The 27409-nt window shown below is 39.3% G+C and overlaps 1 protein-coding gene across 16 annotated transcripts in view; it reads right to left on the minus strand.

Annotated features, from left to right (window-relative positions):
- The window catches only part of RAPGEF2 (Rap guanine nucleotide exchange factor 2), a 333613-nt gene that overhangs the window by 37804 nt on the left and 268400 nt on the right, over positions 1 to 27409 (minus strand). For 15 of the 16 annotated variants that reach the window (XM_059721919.1, XM_059721926.1, XM_059721915.1 and 12 more), the window contains 9 exons: positions 26240 to 26371; positions 16355 to 16532; positions 12826 to 12962; positions 11793 to 11951; positions 7972 to 8124; positions 7472 to 7636; positions 4298 to 4405; positions 3994 to 4197; positions 3695 to 3803 (listed from right to left, as the gene is read on the minus strand). In XM_059721919.1, the coding sequence (XP_059577902.1) occupies positions 3695 to 3803; positions 3994 to 4197; positions 4298 to 4405; positions 7472 to 7636; positions 7972 to 8124; positions 11793 to 11951; positions 12826 to 12962; positions 16355 to 16532; positions 26240 to 26371 (1345 nt within the window). The remainder of the gene's footprint in view (positions 1 to 3694; positions 3804 to 3993; positions 4198 to 4297; positions 4406 to 7471; positions 7637 to 7971; positions 8125 to 11792; positions 11952 to 12825; positions 12963 to 16354; positions 16533 to 26239; positions 26372 to 27409) is intronic. The other variant, XM_059721922.1, reaches the window with a different exon arrangement.

A 27409-nucleotide genomic window follows, 5' to 3' on the forward strand; every position in this document is an offset into this window, starting at 1 on the left:
ATACAAACTAGCAAGAGACATAAAAGGCAACCAGAAAAGATCCTATACACTAGTAGGGGTGGAAAGTTGTAGCTGTGATGTCCAGGAAATATTTGAAGGGTGAGGATTTTTTTGTGCTACCTTTTATTGGACCAAATATATAGTTGGGAAACTTCTCGGACAGCTTTTAGGTATGAAGTGCCCTAATAAATTCAAAATCTGTCAACATGTCTCTGAAACCAAACCAATCAACTGCACTCACACAACAAGAACATCAGAATTAAGAGATGCTATGCATGTATATCACAGAACCTGGTATATCTCATACACAGTGTACCAAATGCCCTCATGGGAACAATGGGCATGAAAACAGGGGAACTATGCACCAGAGTGAGCTGTCACAGAAAAAAATATAAAGGACGGAGATACACAGAGACCAGTAGGAACAGACTTTTTACCAATCAACCACTCCCTCTCTGACCTCACAATCCTTGTGCTCAAAAAAAAATCTAAAAAAAATACCCCAGGAACAAAAATTCTACTGAAAAGTAAAATTTCTGGACTTAATACAGACAGAGGCTTTAAGGCGTATTACCACTAATAAATACTGCTACTACTCTACCTACACTTTACAAGTAATTGTTATCCTCTTCCACCTTGAAAACTCTCCCTCTTCTCACTAATCAGATTGCTTCTTCTACTGCACTACTTTTGGCCTTATATGCTATGGACAGAAGTTACACAAACTGATTTTAGTGATCAGAAACTGGCTTAAACCTGTAACAGAAGTTCAGTGCACTTAAACTGCTTTTAAAACGTCCCAAACTGGTTTAACAAACCTGGTCAGACGTAGTATCAGACTAAACTGATTTAGGTCAAACCGGTTTATTGAACCTCTGTCCTAGATCCCTTCCTGGTGCAAGTTAACTCTCAGTCCTCCAGCATCACGGGATGCTCTGCAGCCCCAGGCTGTGCTATCTGCCAAGCAGACCCTGTCTGGGGTCCTGTGCAGGAAGGGGAGGGAGTTTAAATACTCCTCTCTTATGCCAGCTGCTGGGGCAGCGAGTGGGGAAAGGCAAGCAGGGGCAGCTCCACCCCTGCCAAGTAGACCCCAGTTGAGGTCCTGTGTGGGTGGAGGGGGCAGGGGGGAATTTAAACCCCACTCTCCTCTCCGTTCAGCATGATGACCTGGGCTGGTGTCTGGCCACAACCCTCGCTCGAGCAGGGAGCCGAGTAAAAGCCTGTTAGAGGCTGCTCCACACCTGCCAGGCAGATCCCGGCTAGAGTCCCATGTGGGCAGGGGAAGGGGTTTAAACACCCTTCCCCTCTGCCTCAGCATGTCATCCTAGGCCAGTGTCTGACCTGCCTGAGCATGGTAAAAGCCTGATAAAGGCTGCTCTGCCCCTTCCAGGCAGACCCTGGTTGGAGTCCTGTGTGGGCACGGAAGTGAGTTTAAACATCCCTCCCCTCTCCTCTACCTTGGTATGCTGGCCTGGGCTGGGGTCTGGGCATGCCTCCCTCTTCCCCCCCCAACCCTGGTCCAGCAGGGAGCAGGGGAAGTGCCTGGCAGTGGCTCATTCCAACACCCACCAGCATACCCTGGCTCGGGTCCATGCAGGCCAAAGTGGGGTTTAACCCGCTCTAACCCCCATCAAACTCAGTGAGCCTGCCAGGGCCTGGCCATGCCCTCCCTCCTCCCCCTTCCAGCTTGAGCAGGGAGGAGAGGAAAGCCTCGGAGGGCTTCTCTCTCAGCTTCCCCTCTAGCTTTCCGGCCACTGCCAAAGGGAAGGGAAGGCATGCTCTAGCCCCCTCCCCCTCCCCGCACCCCAGCTTCTGGCCTGAGCCACCACAGGTGTGTGGCTGCATTTGCAGAATGAAAAATAAATGTCTGTTCACTTTCTTTTTGGTTCAATCTATGTAGTTTAGACTAGCCTGCAAAGTTTGAATCAATTCAGCCTTAGGCTTTTTGACTGTCTATACTTAGCCACTAAGGCTCCTGGTAACAAGTCTTCACTCCTAGTTCACAACTGTCCTCCAATTCTTCAACCAAACTGCTTTCATTTATATGGAGTCTCTTCTTTGCTCTTTTGTTCAACCTGTGTTAACTAGTTTCTCACTCCTGAGGAGGGTAACCTGATGCCTGAAACTTTGTCCAACAGTTCTTCCAACTATTTAGATGATCCAAAGAGGATAATCACAAAAAAAATCTTGCCTTTCATTCAATTCATTAGAAGTAAATTTCAAGTATAAAGCCTACTACTTAACGGAGGAAGAGAGCAAAGAATGTATAAGAAAGAAAAAGCAGAAGTACTAAATGATTTTTTGTTCCATTTCACAAAAAAAGTTAACCAAAACCAGATACGTAATTATTTTTAACATGGAGATAGGACCACAATTAAGAACAGGGAAAGAGCAGCTAAACAATATGTACGTAAGGGAATGAATTCAAGTCAATAGAGCCAGGTGACATTCACACTAGGTTACTTAAAAACTAGTTAAGAAGCTTTGTAACCATCAGTGATTATTTTTGAGAACTCTTCAGGTGAAAGGAGGGAAGTCCCAAACAACTGGAAAAGGGCAAAAGTATCTATTTTTTCAACAACAAAAAAAGGCGGTTTGAGGGATGAAAATAAACACCCAGAAACGTATAGAGCAGACAGCCCAACTTCAATCCCCTAAAAGATTCTGGAAGAAATTAATTTATAAGCACCTAGAAAATAAGGTGATAAACAGCCAACAAGGATATGTCAAGAATGTGTCATGTCAGACCAAACTACTTTCCTTTTTTGACAGCATAACTTAGTGAATAAGGGGAAAGCAGTCGATGCAATACATTTTGACTTTAATAGGACCTTTTGACATTGTGCCACATAACACTGATATTAACAAACTAGGGAAATCTGACCTAGATGTAAATCCCCATAAGGTGGGTGTGGAAGTGGTTAAAAAACTAGCTGTTGAAGAGACGTTATTAATGGTTCACCGACAAATGAGAATGATAACTTCGAGTAAAGAACTGTACAGATCTGTCCTGGAACCAGATCTATTCAATCTTTCCATTAACAACATGAATGACAGGTTAAAGTGCACATTTACAAAATCTGCAGACACCAAGCAGGAGAGGTTACAAACACTCTGGAAGACAGGATCAACCTCTCTAGGTTAAACATTGGAACAGATTACTACTCTTGTGGTAAGAGCTCTTCCTAATATCCAAATAAAATTTCCTTTGCTGCAACTTAAGACTGCCATTTCTTTTCTTTTCCCCTGAAGCCAATGAGAACAGTTTACCACCACCTTCTGTATAACCATCCTTAAGGTATTTGAAACCTGCTACAAATCTCCCCCGAGTTTTATCTTTGCCAGACTAAATAATAAGGTTTTTTGACTGTTTCTCATATCAATATGTGTATACATTAGATGTGAAAGTGAGAATAAAACCACTTAATGTGATATAACAATTATTGCATTCTAACTGTAAAGTATATTGACCTAAAATGTCTAATTTTTTCAGCAATTTACATTAAAACAATTTTCCAGTTATAATACACCTTTTTTTGCTGTTCACATTAACTCAAATTTGCCAAATAATTATTTGTCTCTACTATAAATTATTTATTATACATTATATATGCAGAGGTAAATGCTTAATCAGAAACGCCGAATGTAGGATTATTAGAGTAAAACAGAAAGTAAAAGAAAAACCCAAACCTACCAAATAAGTTGGTTTTCACAGTGATAGATAAATGAGTATTGTTCCTAAGAATTTCCATGGCTTTTGACAGTTGGATGTTTTCAAAGTTTTGACCATTCACCTCCAATATCTAAAAATGTAAGCAGGAAAAATTTTCATCATTAGAATTTTAGAATATTTATCTCATTACATGCTATGACATTATATAGTATATTTAATTTGTTATATATGTTACAACACTTGGGGGAAGGGTGGGGAGGAAGAAAATTTCTTAACATTGTTTTAAATATTAACTTGAGGAACTCTAAAAACAAAAGTACCTGGTCACCACGTTTCAAGCCTGCTTCTGTGGCTTTGCTACCAAAATCCACACTGTCAACAAAGATCCCAAATCCCTTTTCTGACCCCCCCAGCAAGATAAAAGGTAAAGGGGCTTCTCGAGATGGCTTTGTTAATGTTATCAATCTTCGTTTAGCTTTAGCAGCACATGCAATATTTAACAGCCTCAGATGTCCACCCATTTTCTGCAAGGGAAAAAAAGTAGCATAATAATGAATTGCATGTATAATAGTTTGACTGCTTCCCACACAAACTTTTTTCCCTAAGAAAAACCATTATTCTTACCTCCCTTTCCAAATTGTTCTCAAATTCCTCTAAAAATTGCGTCATAGCAGGATCACCTTCAAAATCATTGAAGTGATTATTGACCCACAACAACACTACCCGTGTAACCTGCAAATAAATTAACAACATAAACATCTTCTGCTATACCCAGAGGTCAATTCTATTTCTAAATCCTGTTAAAAGATTAATTTCAGTTTCCATATATTTCACTAGTTAAATGTAAACATTTTGTCCAAGGCCAACCTCACTGACACTTGACTAGTCTGTCACCAAGGAGATATAAAAATCAGTAATAAATAATCCAACAAAAGCCACAGTTTTCAAAATAATATTAGTTAACTAAACCTGTTTCTGAGTATTATATAGAGTCTGCAGGACTAGAACATTTCAAGTCACTGCAGATCCTGACTTTACATTACCAGGAAATTGTGCTATGCTATATGAACTTACAGTTGTGATAACTGTTTACAAATGTACTATATGTCTTTGGTAAGAGAACTACAACTTTAGAAAAGAAAAAGATTTTGAACTGCTTATTTTAGATTCTTTAATAGCATATCTTACAGGCTGTAACTCCGCTAAGAGGTTGCCTCTAAATACATAATAGTTCTTTAAACAAAAGCAGAAATGAAAACAGTTCTTATAGAATATTACATTTATTCCTAATTCTTTTCTTTAGATCAGGGTCTGTCCTGTCCTGTCCTGTCTAGACACTGATTTTGATTAGCAGCTTAAAAAAGATGCTCTTCTCCCCTTTCAAATTGCAAAACTTGTAGAGGTGCACTGATAGAGATTTTTGGGGCCAATACTGATAGCTGATATCTAAGGAGGCATATTGGCCGATACCAATTTGATGTCTGATACAGCTGCCTCGGGCTGGTAAAGTGCAGTGTAGTGGAAAAGGAGGAGGAAGGGAAGGGGTGTGTATGTATGTGTGTGTGGGGGTGTTAACCTAATGTTAGATTTGTTTCTTCTCCGACACAAATGTGTTATGCCAAAAATCCGGCTCCCCAACCTCTGTGCTAACAAAACATGTTACTTAAAAAAAAAAAAGACTAGCATCGCCAAGAACCACTGCTCATTAAGAAAACCCTGGACTGATTCTAATTATATAAGGATAAAAAATTGATACTCTCATGCATTTGCACAATAACTAGAGCCATTGTAGTCTTTTGTGACAAGGATCTAAGATTAGAAGTATCTACAAATAGGCCTTAACATGAGTTGAAGCTGTATGGTCTATTGTGTTAAGGACCCACAGATTAAAAAGCTTCCAAGTAGGTCCCTATTCATCTTGAAAAGCAAGCAAAATTAGAGTAATTGCTCAAATTCATAACATTGAAACTAATTAACTATTTTAGGCTTTTGAGCTATTTTAAGAGCTTACTAAAGATTAGATAATTGTACATAACGTGCTGAAACTCCTAAGCACAACGAGGTAGGGTAGGATAGAATTTTATTCTTGTTTTCTGAGATTTATTTTTCAAACAAGTCAGATGCGTCAATATTACTTTAAACTTTCCTGAAATGTTGTATATATAACATACTAAAGTTTCGAGTGAACAAAACCTAGCATGTGTAAGTAGCAAAATAAAATGTTCACTAAACTTACATAGTCAAAGAGTCAAAGGTTTAATTGTATTTTTTATTTTAAAGCTATTGTACATAAGGATCATTACTTGGATACTTCTTTAATTCGGGTGCTCAAATTTTTTGCTTGAAAAGCGTCACACTTCATATAGTAATAGTATATTAATTATTAGATAAGAATGGACAAGTTTCCAGGCAAAACTGAAATTGTGTTATAAAATGTCATTGTATAATATATAAGGGACTTTCTATTAAATTGATTTATATTTGTTTATTATAAGCAATTACTATAAAATATAAAAGATTACAGCTCTGAAGAAATAACTATGATTTCTATGACTGAAAACACAATCGTCTTTCCTCTTAAAGAAGAGAAAACTAAGAGAAAAAAGGTAAAGAATAAGAACAAGACAAAAGCAAAGATGTATTTTACATGGAGAAAGACTAGTATTGTAAGAAACTACCATGATAGTTTCATTATTAGCATCACCATGGAGGCTGTGAATTACTGACATGCAAGTAGGACACATCAATGAAAAAGTTATACACTGACAGACTGAAAAATTGTGATGTGTTATCTACCCACATGTTAAAACTACCATGGGATAATTTCAGGGCTGATCCCCCATTTTTATGTAGGGATAAACTAGTTTAGTATCTGACATGTTATGGAATAATTGCATGCACAAATACAGATTTTCACAGGGATGGCAAGCTGAACAACACCACCACAAACCTATCCATCAGCAAAATTCTAAAGTTAAGAACTACAACAATAGACCTTTGTTGAAAGGCAGGCTAGCTAGTCACATTTTGAACACTTATGAATTCAGTAATGTATTTCTTTTAACTAATTTGCAGAAATGGATATAATTCTCCAAAAGCTTCAGCCTAAAATAAACATGGTCAACTTCAACACTATCAGCTGGGAAAGGTATAAGCAAACTAAAGCCAGGATCTTATAAGGTAAAGTGCTATATAACTTTGACAGACACTGCCACACATCCTGTCAACAACTGGATGTGTTAGGCCCGACTCTCATGTCACACCATTACCTCTAAATAGAGGCTCCTAATCTTTAGCACTGTGCAAAGTGAACCAAGAATCAGCCTTGTTTTTATTTTTTCCTTTAAATTTACCTTTAAGAAAATAATTATTAGTAGAAAGTGTTTACCAAATTGCTTTAACCATTATTATGCACAGAAAATAAGGAACTGTCAAACTTAACCCCTAAAGTACCACAGAATTATATATTAAATTGAAATGCTAGTGTCTTTTAGAAAGCTAATTCATACTTCTGCTACCTAAGCATCTTATGTATTGGAGTTGATTAAAGCATGAGTGCTTGAATGTGATCAAAGAAGTCCCTTTGCCTCTACCTTACAGAAAAAAAATGGAGTGGCATTAAGTGATTAAAAGAAACAAAACAAAACATTTGTTTGCCTAACAGATCTCTAGCCAGACAGCTGATAAGTCTCCGATTCTTAAAAACTGAGCCAGAATACAAGTTCTTAATAGTTTATATTTTAATACAAATGATAAGTCATAGGTATCAGTTTCAGATAGTAAATTTTTCCCCCAAACCTTGTCCCTGAGGCTAGGGTCATTGAACCACTCCAACAACTTCTTGCCCACATCCATTGGGCTGGAAAGGAAGGTCCGGTAGGTCAAAAGGAAATCCTCTATAAATGTTGGATCCACCACAGAGTGTTCTTCTACCAAATGCATCGTGAGCCTTTCAGCTGTTCCCTATAACAAACAAAGAATTAGTAATTAATGTACATAAATACCTCCTTATTTGCCTCACACAAGTATGATGCATTAAATATAGTGCATTGTTGCTAAGCCTATCTAGTTACAGGTCTCCTACATAATAAACTGAAGGCATACAAGCGATCACTAATAAGGAGGTTAATAAACTTTGGTAAAATACAAAAATTCTCAAAAATTAGCAATTCTTTACATCTAATTTTAAATATAAACATTAAACATACACATCTAACTCTCTGTGCCCTTGATCATCAATGAAGGTTCTGTATGATTCTACAGAGCATCTGGGTGGATGGTATGTTTTGTTTTTTTACCTTGATGACAATGTGACCCTTCCTCGTTCCAGTGCGATCCAGCTCTCTGTGCTCCTTCACCATAACAATCTCTCCCTCCTCCTCCACCTTCTGCATATTCTTTTCCACTTGATTGAGGATGCGGCAATAATCTTGCTGGGCTATGCATACAAACTGAAAAGCATCATCAAGCAAAGATATTAAAAGATACAGAGTCCTTAAAAAGGCTGTATGGATTTACAATACATGTACTTTATTTTTTATGGCAGGTGACTAACTTCTCAACCTTGGTAGATCAAATTTGCCTTTCTGTAAGTTCAACTAGAATAAACCATTAAACAAAAAATGGTGATAAATTCCTCACTAATTTTTGGTTTAGCAGTGTGTTAATACTCCCGATGATTAAATTCAAGGTGACTTAATATTGGCACAGAATTTTTTATATATTGTACTTCCCGATTTGTTGATCCCCAGAAAAAGATAATTCAGAAATATTCTTCACAGAAACACCGTGGTTTTGGTCCTTTTTGGGGCTCGATAAGCTAATTTTCACTTTATATTCTTGGAACAGATATATTAAGCTAGCCATTAAGAGAACTTTAACATTAACGTATTAATTTAGGTTACATAGAAATTAATATCCCTTAGATAAAAGAATTAAGCTGCCCTTTGACATCAACAGCATTTTAAAGAAAGCTGTTGCCATTATGAAAAATTAAATTACTGTTTAACTTTAATTAAACAGCAGGGACACAAGTAATAAAAATGCTACACACACACACACTAAATAGCACTACTATTCCACTTGGATGATTCAAGTAACGTGACTATTCCCAATATTTTGTTCTTAGAAGTATCAAATTGCATCTACTCTGTACTTTTTTCATATCCGATATGAAAAAATTATTTGAACCTAATCATTGAAAACATAAGGATACAATTAATGAAGAATGAACTGTAATTTTTTAAAAAGTACGATTTTTCATCAGGATTATTAGCAAAACATAAGGGTACTGTTGAGTGATAATATCCTGCTCCTCCCCCTACCTTTTTGCCATGATTCATCCTAAAACATAGCATCTTTGAGGGGAAAAATAAGAGGCTAGATATCTGTTCTTTGGTGTAGTTCAAAATAAATTTAGTCCTTATCCTTCCAATGTCTTTACATAACAGTGTCACATCTCCAGAATACTGTACTAACAGGACTGCTCTACTGTATTTCACCTTGATCAACGAACCTCTTAGAAATGTGCTAAAAATGTCATCCCAATCAAGTGCAAATGTTATCTATGCATTCATTTAAAGATAAGGTAGACTGATTTTTTTTTTAATAATATACATTGGGGAGAAAATATCCTGGTTAAAATTACCGTGTAATAAACCTAAAAGCACAATGCCAAGAGCTTTTTTTCATAATAAGCCAGGTACACTTGTAGTGATGTAGCAAAACCCTCCATTTTGCCTTTTTTTTTTTGTTGTATTTATTTTAAAATGCATTCCCTCCCCTTCCCCAACCATTTCTGACCTTTTCTTTTCCTCTTTTCCATATAGATAAGTATAAGTAAGCTAAGATGTAGGATAAGCTTTAAACATTTTTATTTTGGTAGCAAGTTTTTTGTTTTGGATATCCACCGTTTTATAATGTATTATTATCATTTTCATATTGATTTTTACTGTGTATTGTATTATTATCATTTTTGTATTGATTTTTACTGTTATGGATACATATGGATAGTGTATGGTTTAGGCCTGTGTTTGTAAGTGAACCAAAGTCATGTCAAGTTTCCATTTTATATGTCAAGCCTCCATCTTCTGTCCTGCCTGGGCATCCCATGTTGCAACTGTATGAGTCATATACCCCTCCCACGTAAATTGGGTCCTCGATGAATGAGTGTGATTGGGAATGATTGAAATACAATGGTAGCAGGCCTCTACTGAATGGCCTGTAACGACTGGGCCATCACCTCGCATTGATTCACCCAGGAACTACGGACCTCACCCAGGAACAGAGACAAGACCAGCATTTGAATGACAAAGGACCCTGCAAAACCAGCAACTCTCACCCTTACAGACACCCGAAACTGCACATCCCTGTACAGAGCACACATGCTCAGTACACCAGGGGCTGACCCTTTCCTGGGCATGCCTCCTGTCACTAGGGTCACACAAGGTCTGCCCCTATAAAAAGGGGCAGTGAAGACAGACCCAGCAGGAACACCATTTCCATCTGGACCAGCACCGTGCCACACCACCTATCCCCACGCACAGGCCCTGCTGGCGACCCCCCTTTGGACAACACCTACTGGACAAGGACCCCTTCTAGCCTAGATAGGTAGATATTACCTGCACACCTCCTCCTACAATTTGGACTCTCCCTCTCCTCTCCTGGCCTTCAGTGGACTTCAGCCCCTGCACAAAGCCTCTTTAACCCCTGCTGCCATTTTGTGTGTGTGTGTGTGGGGGGAGGGGGGGGGGTTAAGGGAACCAATTTGGCATTGTGTCACCATCTCCCCTGTTCAATAAAACCACTGTCATTTGCAACCCCAAGTTGGGTCATGTTTTACTGAATCCCAGTCCCTCCCTTATCTTAAATTCCAGCCTCATTCTCCCTCCCTCTCTCTATTCTAGCCCCCAGCCCTCTCCACTAGTTTCCCAATCTCCTCTCAATTCCTACTGCCTTTTCCCTGTGACTTTCTGCTGCCTTTCTCTGCGTTCCTGCTGCCCCTGCTGCCTTTCAGTCTCTCCAGCTGCTTTTTCTGTGATTTTCTGCTGTCCGTCTCTCTGTTTTCAGGCTCCCCCCCTGCTGCTTCCCAGCTCCTGCGGTTTTCTCCAGCAGCTGGAGACTTTCTCCAGCTCCCAGCACCTACTGCCCCACACTGCAACTTCTCTAGCTGCCCCGGAGCCATCCTCTGGCTCCCCCACACCCAGAGCCCCTCTTTAACACCCACACTTTCCCTTAGTCCCACTTTCCCTCTCCAACACTTACCTTTTCAGCTCCCCCGTAGCTCTGGCTCCAGTCCCAGCCTCTGAGTCCACATGCTTCCCTGCTCTGCAGGCTTTGGGTGTTGTCTTTTAATCAATTAAGATCAATTAACCTAAAGTTACCCCCAGCCTCAGTTCTTCACCCCAGGCTCCTGTAGTCTACTGGGTCTAATCCTGGTCCTGGTAATTTTAACTCCTTACACTTCTACTTCCTTACCTTAACCTTTCCCCAGGTATCCCAAGTACACCAAGCACATGCATACATATACATCACAACACCCAACTTAGAAACTCACCTGTGTGTATGTGTAGGTGGGTGGTGTGTGTGTGAATTAGTGAATGTACATATATGGGGGGGGTGGTATATGAATTAGTAATCCACGTATGTGTATTGGATGTGCAGGTGTTGGTAGCTGGTAACTGATTCTGTCTAAATGTGGTGTGTGTAGCGTGTATGGGCTTAAACTGGTGATAAGTGTGTATGAACCTAGACTGGTTATTTTGAACGTGTGTGTATCTGAGTTGTTAGTGTGAGTGTGCGTATGATATATGAATTAGTGATCTGTGTCTAACTTTTGGGGTGTATAGTGTATGTGCTTGAATTGGTGATAAGTATGCATGTGCCTAGGTTGTTCTGAATGTATACGTGCCTGAGCTGGTAGAGCGAGAGCGAGTGTGAGAGTGTGCACACCTAGTTGATTTGTGTGTGTTTTGTATATGTGCAATTGTGTCGCATCCTCCTGTCTAACGGTGCATTATTGAGATCCTGAGAGTTGGCCTGACCCCCCAGGGCAACAGTGATAGCAGTCCATACATTTATAGCTGTGCTTTGCAGACGCGTGCTGAGCAAAATGCTTTACCTGGCAGTCATCCACTTTGGTTCGCATCACTCCCTTCATGTATTCCTTGTCTAGGGTAGGAGAAACACCAAAACTGTTTCCCATACACAGTATCTCCGTTCTTCCATCAGGATATGTCACTTCTACAGAGCCATTCAAAATAACTGACCAGGAATCCAGCTACAAAATTAATCAGTGCAAGGTGAATGAGAAGAACAGCCACACCTGAGACTAAGTCACTTAATATTCTTGTGTGGCAATTTTTTTTTTTCTTTTTCCTGAGAAATTTTTTATTAATTATTAAAAAAAATAAGGAAGGAGGAAGACAACCCAGTTTGCTTGATAGTCAAGACTACTTCATTTTGATGGAGATGTAATATTTAGCCTTTAATAAGTAAGTTCAGAATTTTAAACAATTTTTATCACAATGGAGGAAAATGGTTCTATATAAAATATTGAAGTAAACTTGAAACCATAGCAGATAGACAAGAACTGTATTTGTATATTTGACAACCCATGATTAAGGCATACCAGTTTCCATAAGAAAGTGATATGGATAGTATCATGTTAGGCTGCTTTTTAATCCCCAAGTTGAATGAGTGGGGAAACCCATCTTTTAGTGCAGGGGTGGGCAAAAAGCATCCCGCCAGGCCTTTCTATCTGGCCCATGGGGCCCCTAAAAAATTTAGAAAATTAATATTTATATGCCCCTGGCTGCCTGGCATGCGGCCCTCGATGGCTTGCCAAAACTCAGTAAGTGGCCCTCCACCCAAAATAACTGCCCACCCTGTACTAGTGGGTTACCTAGAAACAGCCCCACAGTGGGGCTTAGCTCATGACCTTAATACCTTCTGGGTGCTTTAACAGAATAGAAAACAATTCATAACTGAATACAAGTCAACACAATACAAAGCAACAGAGAGCAAGCATACAAGTGATTTGCTTGCTCAGTGCTACATTTAAGCAATTAGAAAGGAATCTTTTATTCTTGTTAGAGATGTCTCCAGATTCCGTGATATTTGCTAATGAGCAAGTTCAAATACGTTTTACTGACCTCTTCCCCATCATTTAGTACTATGGTTCCTGCTCTCTCCACAACTGCAAATACCATCACAGCACAGAGTTCTCTCCTCACTGACATAGTCATGTTGGCAAAAGCAGGCAATTGATGCATGAATTCCAATAGTTGTTCTGAAGGAGAAAAAAGCCCACTGAGTTATACATGTCAAAACAACAAAGCTCAGTAAAGACAGCTCTTTAGAAAGATAGATGCCTTAGGGTTAAATTAAAACACTGCACAATCTTCTCTGTATACTGACAAATAATGTACAGAGGTCTGCTGTAATTACAGGGTATTTTGTAGGCACAGACTGGCTTGTTATATCAATGGAAAATCTACCAATAAAAGCCAGCATAATGAAAGAACTGTAATGTAACCAAGTGCTTTGAATATATTCAATGGACTCTCAATGACTGCATAGAGCCACTGCAGTAATTAAAACCATATTGGGCCCTTTTAATGGACATAGACTATATTTTAAAATGAAAATTAAATATATTTTGGTGTCAGTGTTCTATACTGAAGCTGTCTACAGCTTAGATCCAAACTAAAAAGAATATAAGCACTAAAATAAAGCTATGTTAGTAGTCACATTTAAGAATATATTGTTATTACACTGAACCAACTTTAGAAAAAAAGGCAAATCCACAGCCACTACTTCTTAGTTTAGTTTTTACAGCTCCACCACACAGCACTTCAAATCTGTCGCCCACAGACCTCCTGGGAGCAGAAGTAACAAGGGGCAAAGTCCTCAGCCTGTTCTTTATTTGCTGGTGTGGGGAAGAGGCAGAAAGCACTGCCCCACTGCTCCCCTCTCCTTCCAGGCAAGTCTGGAGAGGGGAACAGCAGTGCATAGTCCCTAGCCTAGGGCAGTTCACATTGCTCTCAGACTGGGGGCAGGGGGAGCACTCAAGAATTCATTCTTATGAGGGGAACTCTCTTGCAAAGGAGATATTTCAGTTTATTACCTGTAATATCTTCTTGTGGAAGGGGCATGTTCCCCCCCAGGGGATATTGAACAGAAAATTTTATTCTTGTCATATCTACCAGGAGAAAGGTAGTTCTCCCAGTAGAAATGTAACACCACTGTGTGGCCTAAGAGGCAAGAGATTTTCTGCATTACTGGTGATGAAATACAAGGCAAAAAAGAACTACACACTGATTTTCACATCCCAAAATGAGTTGGAGGCCTGATGATCACAAAACTCATTTTGTTACAAAAGTTAAAAAGCAATCATTGAAACAAAGATTCAGAATGGGGAAGAGTGGAAACCTTCATTCTGAACTTGCTGCTTTTCTTACCTTAGCTTATATATTGACATGCCTTTTAAACCCTGAATAGATGCTCATCAATACAGGCTGTAAGGTTCAAGGGCATTCAAATAAAAACAATGCTTTACTAATAAAAATACACAAACATATGGAAGTCCTGTTTCTAACATGAAACACAACAGTATTATGATCCATAGAGTTTTCTTCATTATGTATATCGCTATAGACAGCGAAATAATCCAAGGCTTTTAATCTTCCCTTTTCAGTCTGCAGAAATTTTTGTCACACACAGATCCTGATGTCAAATTACAAGCTAGTCTGTAAAACAGTGAACTTACACGTTACACTTAAACCATACTGAAGTTGTGGAATGTAAAACAGAGAATGTGCCATGAGCAGTCACATGTTAAGAGCTAATACTGTTTCTTGCCAGCACATTTCTGACTTGCTGATGAACAGGGGGGCCGGTGAGTAGGGGTGCAACTAGGAGCCAGGACACAGAGTTTCAATCCTGCCTCTGAGCAGAGGGAGCTAAGTAGTGCATGGCATTTGGGAAGGAGGTTAAATCAGGTTAAAAATGGCCATGCTATCCAATTTAGTTCATCCAGGTGCGGCCCTTACACTTTGATTTCTGAGCACTGAGACCATATCTATCTAAATCTGTAACAGTACAGAAGTTCCACACACACAGAATGGTCTAAAAGTGATGGAGCCTGGTCTAAAATAGGCCTGGATCAATGTACACTCAAATTTAATTGAACTGGTTAAACTGGTGCATGGAACTTCAGTAAAGTTACCTGCACAGCCCTGAGGCTGAGAAAGCCCAGCCATTGGTCCCAGTCCCAAGACTTCATTTTTTGTACCACCCTACTGGCCCAGCACTGCACCCTAACCTACCCCCATTAACCAGCCAAGTCCCTCCAACCCCCATCTGGCAAGCCACTCCAGGTGTCAGATTTATCAGCAGTCACCACTGCGGAATGGGGGTATAAAGCTGCCTGGTGAAGTAGGGGGGCTAAAGATAGCTTCTGGTCCCCCCCAAATCCCCCTCCTGCAGACCCTACAAGCCCCCCTGATCCCATCAAACTCTCCCAGACTCCATCACCACCCCCATAGACCCTGCCTACCTCCCAATCATTCCCAAAGATCCCGCCTCCCCCTCACCGATCCTTCCTGTGGATTTCACTTGCCTGCTAATCCTCCCACAGACACCAGATGCTCCCCCCCCTCAATTGCTCGCATGGACGTCGCCTGCCTCCTCACCCCCCGATTGCTCCTGTGGACCCCTGATCATCCCCCCAAGCCTACCTGCCCCCCTGTCCCTCCAACTCTCCACCCACTAGCCCTCCCCCATCCCAACTCACCTTAGATCAGGTGGTCACTTACACAATCTAACCTCCCCCTAGCCTCCTCAGATGTCTGCACTTAGCCCATGCTGGTGGACTCCAAATAGCTCATTTTACTTCCATAGAGCAGACTGAAGTTACCCTAACATAAGCTAGGTATCACGGTCCAGAATTAACCCTCATCTGAAGTGGCATAACTTTGAGACCCTAAGAGAGCATTTACCACAAATTAATGAGATTTAATATGCAGATACTCACATTTTAAGTGCACTTACTATGATTTAAGCGTAATGTGCAACTTCACTTTTAGTTGTAACAGGATAGCGCTTTAAGTATCCATGAATACCCCAACATTTACTTTCCTTTTTTTTTTTCTTTCTTTCTTTTTCCAATTATGTGGAATAAAATATATACTAAACAAGGAATCTAACAGATTGAGATAAATTCAGGAAGTCTAAGTGTACTCATAAAGAAAGAGAGCACAGCTTGTTATGTTTATAACCCTGTGCTACACATAAATACCTGCTTTGCTTATTAAAAAAATTCTATTTTAGGTTAATAGCAGTTTTTATTATTATAATTTTAATCTGAAACAAAAAATATGCTTAACATGTTAGTGGAGTACCAATTTAAAATTAAATTGAGTTGCTTTGTTAATACTTCCAGTTTCATATCTGATATTGTTGCCATACTTATTTATTCCAGTCATTCAAAAGTAAATTGCAAAAATCAATTGATACGCTAAACAATTTACTGAATTATTTCACACACACACAGTTATTAAAAGAAGAGTGCTCTACTCAGTTTCAGGATTGAAAAATACCAGCTAAAACACATTAAATAGCATTAGATGTTCCAAGACTTGATTTTCTATTGCCCTCTTCAAGGTTTCATAAGAAACTTACCAATATCATCATCTGTCCTGTCTATTGGGTCTTTTTCCAGGCAATCTCTAACAATATCTCTGCTCATAAGAGGGTCCGATGCCCTCTCAATGTCTTCTTCATCATCATCATCTTCCGAATCCACTGCTGTCTCAGGTAACCCACTTAGGTCCATATCACCAGCCTCACTTTCAGTAGCCTAGATATGCACACAAATTATTAAAAATAAAATACCCCAACATATCCTGTACATAAAAATATAGAAACAAAATTAATTTTACTATGGAGAAGATCAATTATTCAATTCTGCATGCCACACTTATTTCTAATTGTTTCCTTCACTGTATTTTAAACAAGAAAGTCAGTATTAGGAACAAAACATGTTTAGAAACATTTATGCTTAGTTTGTACAAAGCATTCATACTTAAACACATGATAAATGACTTTTTAGGTTATGACACTAAAAGGAGGAAGGCATCTGTATTTTCAGAGGGACAAGTATTTATATCCACTAAACCAGTCTCTTGGCAAAATAATTGAACACTTACACCATTAAAATAAAACATACTTGAGATCACTGGCAGATTTTAGTGGTTTAATTCTTTGTGCACTGAACTTAAATATGCAATGGGATCTGAATAATTTTATCCTGGACCCCCAAAACATCATGAATCCTGTCATGCCATATATTCAAGATCTGGCATGACAGGATGTGCAACTTCAAAAATCTGGGATAAAATTCCTCAAATTCCATTATACACCTGGACCTTTAAATTCACACTGTATAGCCTGGCATCAGTCACTATGGGCAGCATCAGGCCGTATGGCACAGCTTTAGAGGTACCCACATGTGGCAAGTCAGGTACCAACAAGTTAAAGCTGCACCTTCCTGCCCAATGATGGGAGCACCCCGCACAATGACAAATTTAAAGCTGCACTATGCTGCCACATATTCAAGTTGATTCATGATAAATTTAATGTAGAGCATCTATATGGATGGTTTGCCATTTTTAACATGTCATTAACTGGTTGTGCATGTGGCATATTATAATTCATCATGCAATTAACACATTAATTATATGATTATTTGCCAGGGGCCTAAGACATCCAAAATTATTTGTTTGCATGTTTCTATGACCATGGTAAACGATGCTGTCATTAAACACGCTGGTATCAAGCACTTGCACTAAATTAATCCTAAAGACTGAAGCATCTACCAGCTGTCTACATAAGGACTACATAAGAGAAACTGACAGAATGGTACAGCAAAGATGCCTATTTATTTATTTATTTATTTATTTACTTATAACTATAAAGGTACAAGAATTCATAAATGTGGGAAAAATTTAAAATCATTGCTGTTGCACCACAAAGGGAGTACACAGACTATCTACCAAATTTAATCTGCTTTAGGCTGCATGGAAATGAATAAAAATCCAGCCAACACATTGCTTGAGGTCATTGTTATAGCACCTTGAGGTAAATGCATTTTAATGATCCAATTTTAAGATGAAATATTTAATAAATCCCACAAACAGATTTGTCTGTCATCTTAGATAAAGTTGCTTTTCTGCAGCCCTTGATTTAATGCCACAGCAGCTGCCAAGCCCTCCCTATCACAGTTTACAAGGAAATCCAAGCTTCTCATGAAAACATTTTCTCTCTGCAACTGTCTCCCAAGTCAGGGCTCAGTGCTCTAAAGAAGGGTCCATTTCAGTGTTTCTGGAAGTAAGCAGCACAGTCAAGTGCATTTTTATCACACTGTACTACATGGGACACAGGAACTATAATAGCTGTGATCCTCAAAATCTCCTTCATGTAAGCAACAGTGCTTATGCTAAAAAGAACTGAGGCAACTATCCAAAGAGGAGTAAGAAAGAAGTCATAAGCCTGTCAAAGAAAAAATGAACATAATCTTCTGCTCTTTTATGACTATGTATAGATTACATCAATTACTGCCACATTGACATAAGCTCAACCTCTTTTGGCAGTATATGATACAGATGTGAAAACAGAAACAAGGTCAGTATCTCATATTCCAAGATATTTACTTTAGTAACCCCCAGAAACAACACCCTTTTTAAGAGCAGAAGAAAGCCAGGCAGTTCAACAGATTATTACACAACTCTGTAGGAAACTACAATTCTGAATGTGTTGGCTCAGGTGAATTTGCCCATTATTCATTCCCTGGTTCTTTCTGGAAATCTTCATATTGTTATCATGTATTATTTCCATAGAAAACAAAAAGGTCAAGTTTCTCAAAAAGCATCATGGCTCACATGGATATTAATATTTAAACTGAACTTGTATTCAAACATGCCAATAAATACAAGACTAAATACATGCACTGTCATAACAGCAACAGGTTTCAACTCTCAAGTAAAAGTAATGTAAAACATACAATGCTTCACAGCTCACTATCGGTTCTTTTAGTTATCCTAAGACTGGATTTTGTTAAATGAGTTTTTTGCCCTGCTTTCTAGCTTCATACCACCTGCAATTGTAGGTACAACATATAATGGTAACAAGCTGAGCTTCAATGTAAGAAGTGCCTGAGTGGATTTTGAAGATATTTTTAAGCCTCCATTTGGCAGAAAATTTTAAGATTTTTTTAAAAACAATAAGCATTCATCTGAAAGTTAGCATAAACGAGAGCCCTAGATTTGGAGATGCATACTAACTAAAACTCAGTGATTTCTAAATAATTTTTTAAAACAACTACCTTTTAAAGTAGTTTCACAACCTACATCTAGAGGCTACACTAAAAAGTTATCAAAGAACCAAAAGCAACATCAAAACCTGTAATGGCAGGTTTTCTGGAGCTGAATCCCTTCCATAGTTGAAATCATGGGTAGACAAACAAGCAGCAGCATCACAAAAAGCAGGGCAATTAGTCCTAATTAAATTATCTGTGATCATCATGAGCAAATAATTGACACTGACTTTTGCAGCTAATGAAACCCTTAAGTTTAGCTGTATAGGCTAAGTATTGCTTCTTGCAACTAAAACTCAAAGCTGCTCTATAAGGCAATAGATCTCTCACAATCACAACAGGAGTAACTCTGCTTTAGTCAATGGAGTTACTGTGCTCTATAAACCAGAGAAAATATTTTTAAATGGCTTTTTGACTTAATACTAGACTTTTTTAAAGCTCTGAAATTAGCCATATATGGTGTCAACACATTGCATATGAATCCTGTTAAAAGTGGCACTTCTGAGCAACATTAAACGATTATAGCCAGTTATCTGGAATGTAGCAATACCCAAAGACTTAGGATGATCATGTTGTCAAAAAAGCTGCCAGGCCCTTAGTAAAAGGCTAGCACATCCTAAACACTGTACAGTCTAATGCCATCATGAAGCTTAATAAAGATAACATGCATAAAAACAGGGCTTTCATACTGACAACCTGCTGACTGCATCCAGCCCACAAGGATTAATGTGTGGCCCACAGGCTCCAGCTGCCAGTCCCCTCATTGCTTTGGCTGCCCTGATGGCAGCTGGGGTCTCTGGAGTAGGACAGCACAGACACAGAAGGAGACCTGGTGAGTTAGCTGCCTGCATGGCAACACCAACAGGGAAAAGGGGAGGCACTTGTGCTACTTGGTCAGTAGCAGCAGATTTTGGGGGAGGGAGCCAGAAAATATCCTACATGGTGCTGGCAGCAGGGGGGCTGCACAGAGGCAGCAAGGAGGAATTGCCCCCATGGTGGTGACAGCAGGGGGCTTGCACAGAGGCAGCAGGGGTCCCAGACAGCCTGACAGCCTCTACTGTATGCAGCCCAGCCGACACCAGTGACCCATGTGAGGCATGCGGCCCCCACCAGGTGAAGATGGATAGCCCTGCCATAAAACATTACTGCTTAACTGTCCACCTTCCAGTCTACTGTAAATGTGAAAACAAACTGCACCAGATGATGAGAGGATATTAGCTTTTAGATAAATTAAAAGGTTGCTATTAGATAAATTAAAACAGTTACAAGCATGAAATCAATGTTTTTCCTTAATCTGAGCTTCCAAGACCAAGCAGTTTTTGGGGTGCATTAAAAAGGACCCATACACAACACTTTTCTGGAAGTGAGAAAAAAAAAAAAGGCCTTTCTACTCTATTCAGTCCACATCACAGAAAGGTCTCTTCATGATCCAAGCTCTCATCTTCAGTATTATAAAGAATTAAAGGGATGATTTAGTGTTTTTTTTAACTGCTCTACTGATACCAAGACCATTTGGCATTATTTTCTGGGGAATAAAAGGCTTTCATATATGCAGTGTCCTTAGACCCCTGGAAAGGAGGGCTATACCCAGGGCCTTGACAAACAGGCAACCATTGCTGGAGTGTCTGCTCTCACAAATAAAAAAAGTAGCCTGTAATTCTTAAGTCAATTGCTCCCACCATATGAATCACAGGAAAAGTTTGGAGTTAAGTCAATGGCAAATTCCACTGACATTAAGGATTTCACCCCATGATTGTAGAGAAAAATTGGCCACAATCTGAACCACACAGGCCTTTCCATACTACATTGTGTAAGTTGTGTTTTGGTGAACTGTGTGGCAGTATAAGACAGACTGGTTGGAAGGCTACAATTTCTAGGTTATTACTATCAATTTACTATGAAAAAAACATTACAACGGCTTTATGCAAATTGTAAAGAAATTCATTCTTTAATTTCTCCATCTATTTGCCAAGCATGGTCATTCATATTATCCAATACCCTAAGCCTCTAGTCCAAACTTTCATTATATTCAAGTATTATTTACACACCCCTGTAATCATGTAATTTATAGCACAACAGAGGAGTAGGCATGTTTTAACTGTGTGCTTAACTTACAGATGGAATGTCTTCGGGATCTGAAACAATACAACTCAAAAACACTAGCCTAGCCTCCAGCTGTCTAATTGCCAAATTGGCTTTTTGAGTAGCACAACTAATCATTCACTGACATAAACTGCACATAAACACCAGTTCTGAGGGTACGTCTGCATTGTAGACTGTAGTGTAACGCAGAGATACCCAAACTAGCTGTAAAATAAGTTAGCTCAGGTTCTGGAAGTGGAGTAGCTGCAGTAGCAGAGCACAGCTTGCTCCAATTTACCCAAAAAAATAGTACCAGAGTTAGCAGGGGCATCTTTACACTATACTGCAGTCTGCAGTAAGGACAACCCTAGACAGCATCAAAAGTCAATCTGTCATTTTAATATCTGCAAGTAACAGTTTTAAATGGTACTTTTTATTCGTATATTACAAAACCGTGGAGTGCACTAAGGTGCACACTGGTACATTGACTTAAATGATGTTAAGGCTTTTGTTCTATTGGAAAAATGGCTTTTGTGGGGAAGACAGGTATGAAATGCAGTTCGTTTTCCTTTAAAAGTCACTAAAGCAAGACCACATCTTGAAAACTTCCAACGAGTACGTGTATCCTGAGAGGTTCCTGGAAAGGATGTTAGCAGTTTCCTTTACTGATCCAGAATATCTGGAGCAGACACCAGTGGGCATGTCAGGCTGACAGGAAGCCATGCAGTCTCATTACAGGATATAGCAAAGAAAGGCTGGCAAAGGAAAAAGCTAAAATAACAATTTCCACCACCTTAAAATGGAAAAAGGAATAAACATAACACTCTCACCAATCCAATTTTCTTCGCTGCCAAACTGGGCTCATCAGTTTGCAGTAGTTTAAATGATAGGTGCCCAAACAGGAAGCAGGTACTGTATGCAAGAAGGCCATTTTTCAAAGTGAAAAAAAGACACGGTGGACATTATTTTATGTATGCACTTATGTGTGCCAAGAACAATCACTTAATATCCAGCCTCCCTATCCTCTCCAAAGAGCAATATGAAATGGCATGTCACTTTATAAACCTACTTCCTAAACTCAAATATGAAAAAAATAATATTAAACGGTCTTATTCAAGGTACTTCAGTGTTTTCTCTGCATCTGATAGGGTTGAAGAAAGGATTTCGTATTTTATCTTGGCAAGTAATTCTTGTCTTAAATGAATTCATCTCTCATGTGCAGCACTCAACATACAAATTTAGTTACAACATTAATATTTAAACAGAAATATTCTCAGATCAATGCTGAAAGCATCTAAAGATTCAGCTTCATGATTAATTCAGAAATGAAAAAGGTCTATGAATCTATTTTCATGGCAAACAGCTGTTCTTAAGGCCGCACCAGGAAAAGCTTACTATACAGAAAACTCAGAGCCAACAGTTAACTGAGATAATGATATACCATAAACTCAAATGTGTAAAGGGTTAGTTAATAATCTCCTTCAAAATTTAACAAGAGAAAAGCATGTATTGATTTCTATTACACATTTGAAACAGGTCACTTTAAGCCAATAATCTTTCTAATCAGTTCTTCCCATAATTACTTTGACCTAATGAATAGATCCATGCAACTAAAAGAAAATGTCCATTATGTATGTGGGCATTAACCCCAAGTAACAAACAATTCTGATAATTCAATACCCGAGATTTGTCAAAGCCCAAGTTTACACAGATGTGTATTTTAGTTTTCAAAGTTTGTTTTTAAATAAAAAGCAGGAGAAGTTTAAAAGGAAAGGTACTTTAGACAGAGACAGCTTCTATTAGTAGCTCAGTGTTGACCATAACTATTCAGTCATTGATATGACCACAGAGAATTTCCAAAGGCAAAAAAGTGCTAGCAATTTTCAAACTTAATATGCATCTATTGCAACAAGACCCTGATTTCTCTTGTGATAAACAAGATAAGAGATTAATGATGTACAATGTCAGTTCACTCATAATATACACACTGCTCTATAAGTTATGAATAATTGTAGTTTTCAGGTTACTGACAATAGTGACAATATTTACTTTAAGACACCCAAAAATGACAACATACTCTCTACTAGTGGCTTTAAAGTTTAAATTTAAAAACTGGCTGCTTGCAGCCATTAAAAAAAAACCAAACAAACCCCCCAAAAACTGAACTTTACCAGAAGCAGCAGCACATTAGTTCAATCTGGCTCCGCAGCGTCCGTATAGATTGGGCACTTCAGCAGGACTTTTTGGTGCTTTATCTAAAGCTGATTTAATCAGTTATTAGATAAAAGCACTAAAAAAAACCCCATTAAAGCGCCCAGTCTATAAAGATGGTGAGCAAGCTGAGTCAAATTAACATGCTGCTGTTTTCGATAAAACATGTTTTTTTGTTGGGGGGGGGGGGGTTAACATCTGCAAGCATGCACTGGGCTCGGAGCGGGAGTGTACCTAGTTTAAGTAAAGCGCTGTTTTTGTATTTTGTTTTTTTTTAACATCTGTAACCACCCTGTATTGCTATGGACTATCTTGTGCATATTTAAACTGGTTTCTTGAATAAGAAGTTTTTAAAACTTCCTCTATCCTGTGCAGTACATGTAAAGGTTTTTATGTGAAGGGTTTTGGTTGTATATGTGGGACGGAGGAGTTCTTGGCTTTTTGTTTTTAATTTCAGAAATCTAAACAAAGATAATCAGCATTGTTTACAAAAAAGCATCTTAAAAGTGTTGGTTGGGATTTTCAAAGTAGCCCAGAGGTAGCTATGCTATAAGGCCTTCTGGTTCACCTCAAAGTCCTCACTATGCTCTACATAATGGAGATTACATTTCTGTATACTAAACTTCATCATGTATGAATTCATTGGAAAAATTAAACAATAACGGAGGCTATTCCTCTGTAGCTGCTTTGAATGTTGTATTCTATGACATACATTATAGGGAGGAAAATTAAAAAACAAAACAAAGTCTTCCTTCCTCTTCAGATAGGTTAAAACCAATGACACTTTTCCCAGGTAGAAGCTTGTACCAGATCTTCTTAAAAATCTCTCTGCAGTGTAGAAACTGACACTACTGCATATCATAACTGCCACTTGCAACCATTTGTATTTGCATAATATCAATGAAATATAGGTCTGGAGACTTGTTGCAAGGCTGCTGACCTATATTTCATTGATATTATGCAAATATAGTTTCTAAAGCACTTCAGGAAAAAACCCTTGTTTTTAAATCTATTAACAATACTTTTTAAATGAATGATTAACAGTAAGATGGTACACTTTCCCAAACACACCATAAACCTAAATCCTAACCATTCCCTTAGGCCAGGGCTACATCACAGAGTTTTGCTGGCAGTTCTTTGCATAACCATGTCCTAAATCTTTCAGACATTTAAAATTTGAAACCTTCTGATCTTACATTTAAGCACGCTGATGGTGATGATCTAACTCTTGTAGGTTTTTCATCTGTACAACAAAAGGCTATACAAGGAGGTAAGCACTCATTTGAGGAAACCAAGGCAAAGGGAAGTGAAGCAACTTACTCAAAGACATCAAAATGGCCACAAAAAGAGTCCAGATCTCCCAAGTTCCACATGGCCTCTTATGATGAAGCATCAAATCAACACTTTCCTTCAACACTACCAATTACAAATAGAGTCAACTGAAAGTGATACAGAAGAGCTTTGTAACATAGTCCTTTTCTCTAGACTTCTGTCGAGTGGCTTTGAGAGTGACAAGCATTAAGTACTGCTCTCATTGAACAAGTGGGACTTGTGGGACAAGTATGTCAGGCTGTAACAAGTGGGCATCCCGGGGCCGTTCTCAATGTAAGCCCGTCCACTTACTACTGGACAAACCACCCGCCCACCTCGCCTGACATGCCTTGATGTAAATGATTACCAGATGTTAATCAGGTGGGAGATTGCCCTTTACCTGCCCTGGTGACAAGGCAAGGGCCTATGTACACAACTCCAACCTTTCCCTTATCGTGTCCCATGCCTCACAGATGTTTCATGGCCTAACACCTGGCCTTACCACAATTCAATATACACACACTCAGGGCCCCCAGGTGCCACACTGGGCTCCAAGCTCCATCTCCGGGCCTGCTAGCTCCATCTCCACGCTCCAAGCCCTGTCCTCAGGTTCCAAGCCTCTCTGGCTCCAAGTTCTGTCCTCAGGCTCTAAACCCTGTCCCCAGGCTCCAAGCCTCTCACTGGGCCCCAGGTCCCCTCACATTAGGCTCCAAGCCCCTCACTATGGGACTAGGGCTCCAAGCTCCATCCCCTCTGGAGCCTACCTCCTGGCTCCCTAATGCAGCCTCAGACTCCACTGCAAGTCTGGGCGCTGCCACAGGTCCCTCCTCCTGCCGACCTGGGCTCTGCCTCAGAACTTGCAGTGAGCCTGGGCTCCCTCTGCGATGACCAACTACCCACCACAGATGTGGGGTCTGGGGTGAGAAGGTGCCCCATATTCACCTTTCACTGGGGAGGTAACTGGCCTGGCATTTCTGAGGCACTCCCCTGCCACAGGGAGTCCCACCAGGCCACTATTCCCAGCAGGGTGCAGTTTTCTGTTGTACCCAGGACAAGGAACCTCCTGCCGTCCCCAATAGCTCCTCCCTTACCCCAAGTTGTACTGAGCAGTAGTTCAGCCAGTGATGTCTCTCCAGGTTCCTGGCAGCACACTGCTGCTCCAGCTGTTCAGGGCCCATCCTTTATATATAAACAGCTGGGCCCTGTTCCCCAATCCAGTAGCACTGCCTAATTGGGATACCAGCCAGCTGTGGGCTGCCTGTTTGCTGCCCATGCCCCTGAGAGTAACAGAGCATAGGGTGCCTTGTTACACAGGCTCGTTAGATTACAAATTGCTAGTTTAACTTGCAAGCAGTAGACTAGTAAGTAGTGGATAAAGAGATCAAATTGCTCCATTTTCTTGAAATGTATTGGTATTTGTGCTGTTCTACTGGATGGATGTTGAGAAAAAAAAAAAAAAGGGTGCATTCAGTACCTGGCACAAATTAACTTACAGTTCATACAACTGCTTTTATAGGTTGTCATTCTGGATTTCAGAAATATTTATATGGAGAAAACTAAGGAATCAGTAGGGTAGAAAACAATCCTACCTGGTAGATATCAGAAAGGCTGCTGCTTCCCGAATCACTAGTGATGCTACATCCTGAATGACTAGATGAAACGTGGGTCACCTGTGGGTGGAGACTGTCAGTAAGGTGCAGTTTTGTGAAATCTGCAGGAAGCTATAGATGGAGTAGAAAAGCATCATTACAATTTGAATCAGGTATAACACACAACACACATTTAAATTGTTAATGCTGCACTTTAATCCCTGACAATAATACAAACCCTACAAAATGTATTAGGAAAGCCCTAGGGGTTTGAGGATGCAGCTTACAAGCTTAAGTTTTATGTTTTGTAAACAAAATAATCATAACTGCAGAAAGACTCTTGTTCTAGATGTAACATGAGGTACAATAAATATACTTCAGAGCACTGATATCCATAATACACTCTAATTCTATTGCTCTGTTTAGATATGACTAAAGCAGATAAGAATCTTTTGCTTATGGTAATTTTAATCAGAAGGGTTTCTCATTGAATGGGATACTGTACTCCATTGCATTCAATAGTACAAATTCTCCAAATACCAGATTTCCAAAAATTCTCTTTTAGCTTTTAAAGTCACTAAAATCCATTGTTGCTGTTATTATAATACAAATCACATCTAATATATGGAGGTATCAACTACATTTTGGGCCAAACAGTCAGACAACAAATAGAAAGCAAAGCAAGAGAAGTAAAACCTGCTAAGAGGTACAGCATTATTCATCAACAAAAATGAAGCAAACAAACTTTGCATCAAGGGAAGTTTAGGTTAGATAAAAGGACAAATTTTCTCACTAGGAGGGTAGTAAAACACTCCAACAGGTTACCCAGAGTGGTAGTGGAAGCTCCAATCTTGGAGGTTTTTAAGACCTGGGTAGACAAAACCTTGGCTGGAAAGATCTAGTTGGGACTGGTCCCACTTTGAGCAGAGGGTTCGATTAAATGACCTCCTGAGGTCCCTTTCCTAATTTTCTGTGATTCTATGAAATGTGACCAAAGTACACTGCACAATCCTATCTGATCTCTGCGTATTTCAGAAAATACTTTACTGGTATTCTGTGCATACAGCTCCAATAGAAACTAATGGGATTGTATATACAAACTGATCATTGAATTTGGCCCTCCATTAAGTATACAAAGTCAACAGAAATTTGAAGTTTTGGGGGTTTTTT

This window comes from Alligator mississippiensis, chromosome 2, assembly GCF_030867095.1.
Source record: "Alligator mississippiensis isolate rAllMis1 chromosome 2, rAllMis1, whole genome shotgun sequence".
In the NCBI taxonomy this organism is placed as follows: Eukaryota; Metazoa; Chordata; order Crocodylia; family Alligatoridae; genus Alligator; species Alligator mississippiensis.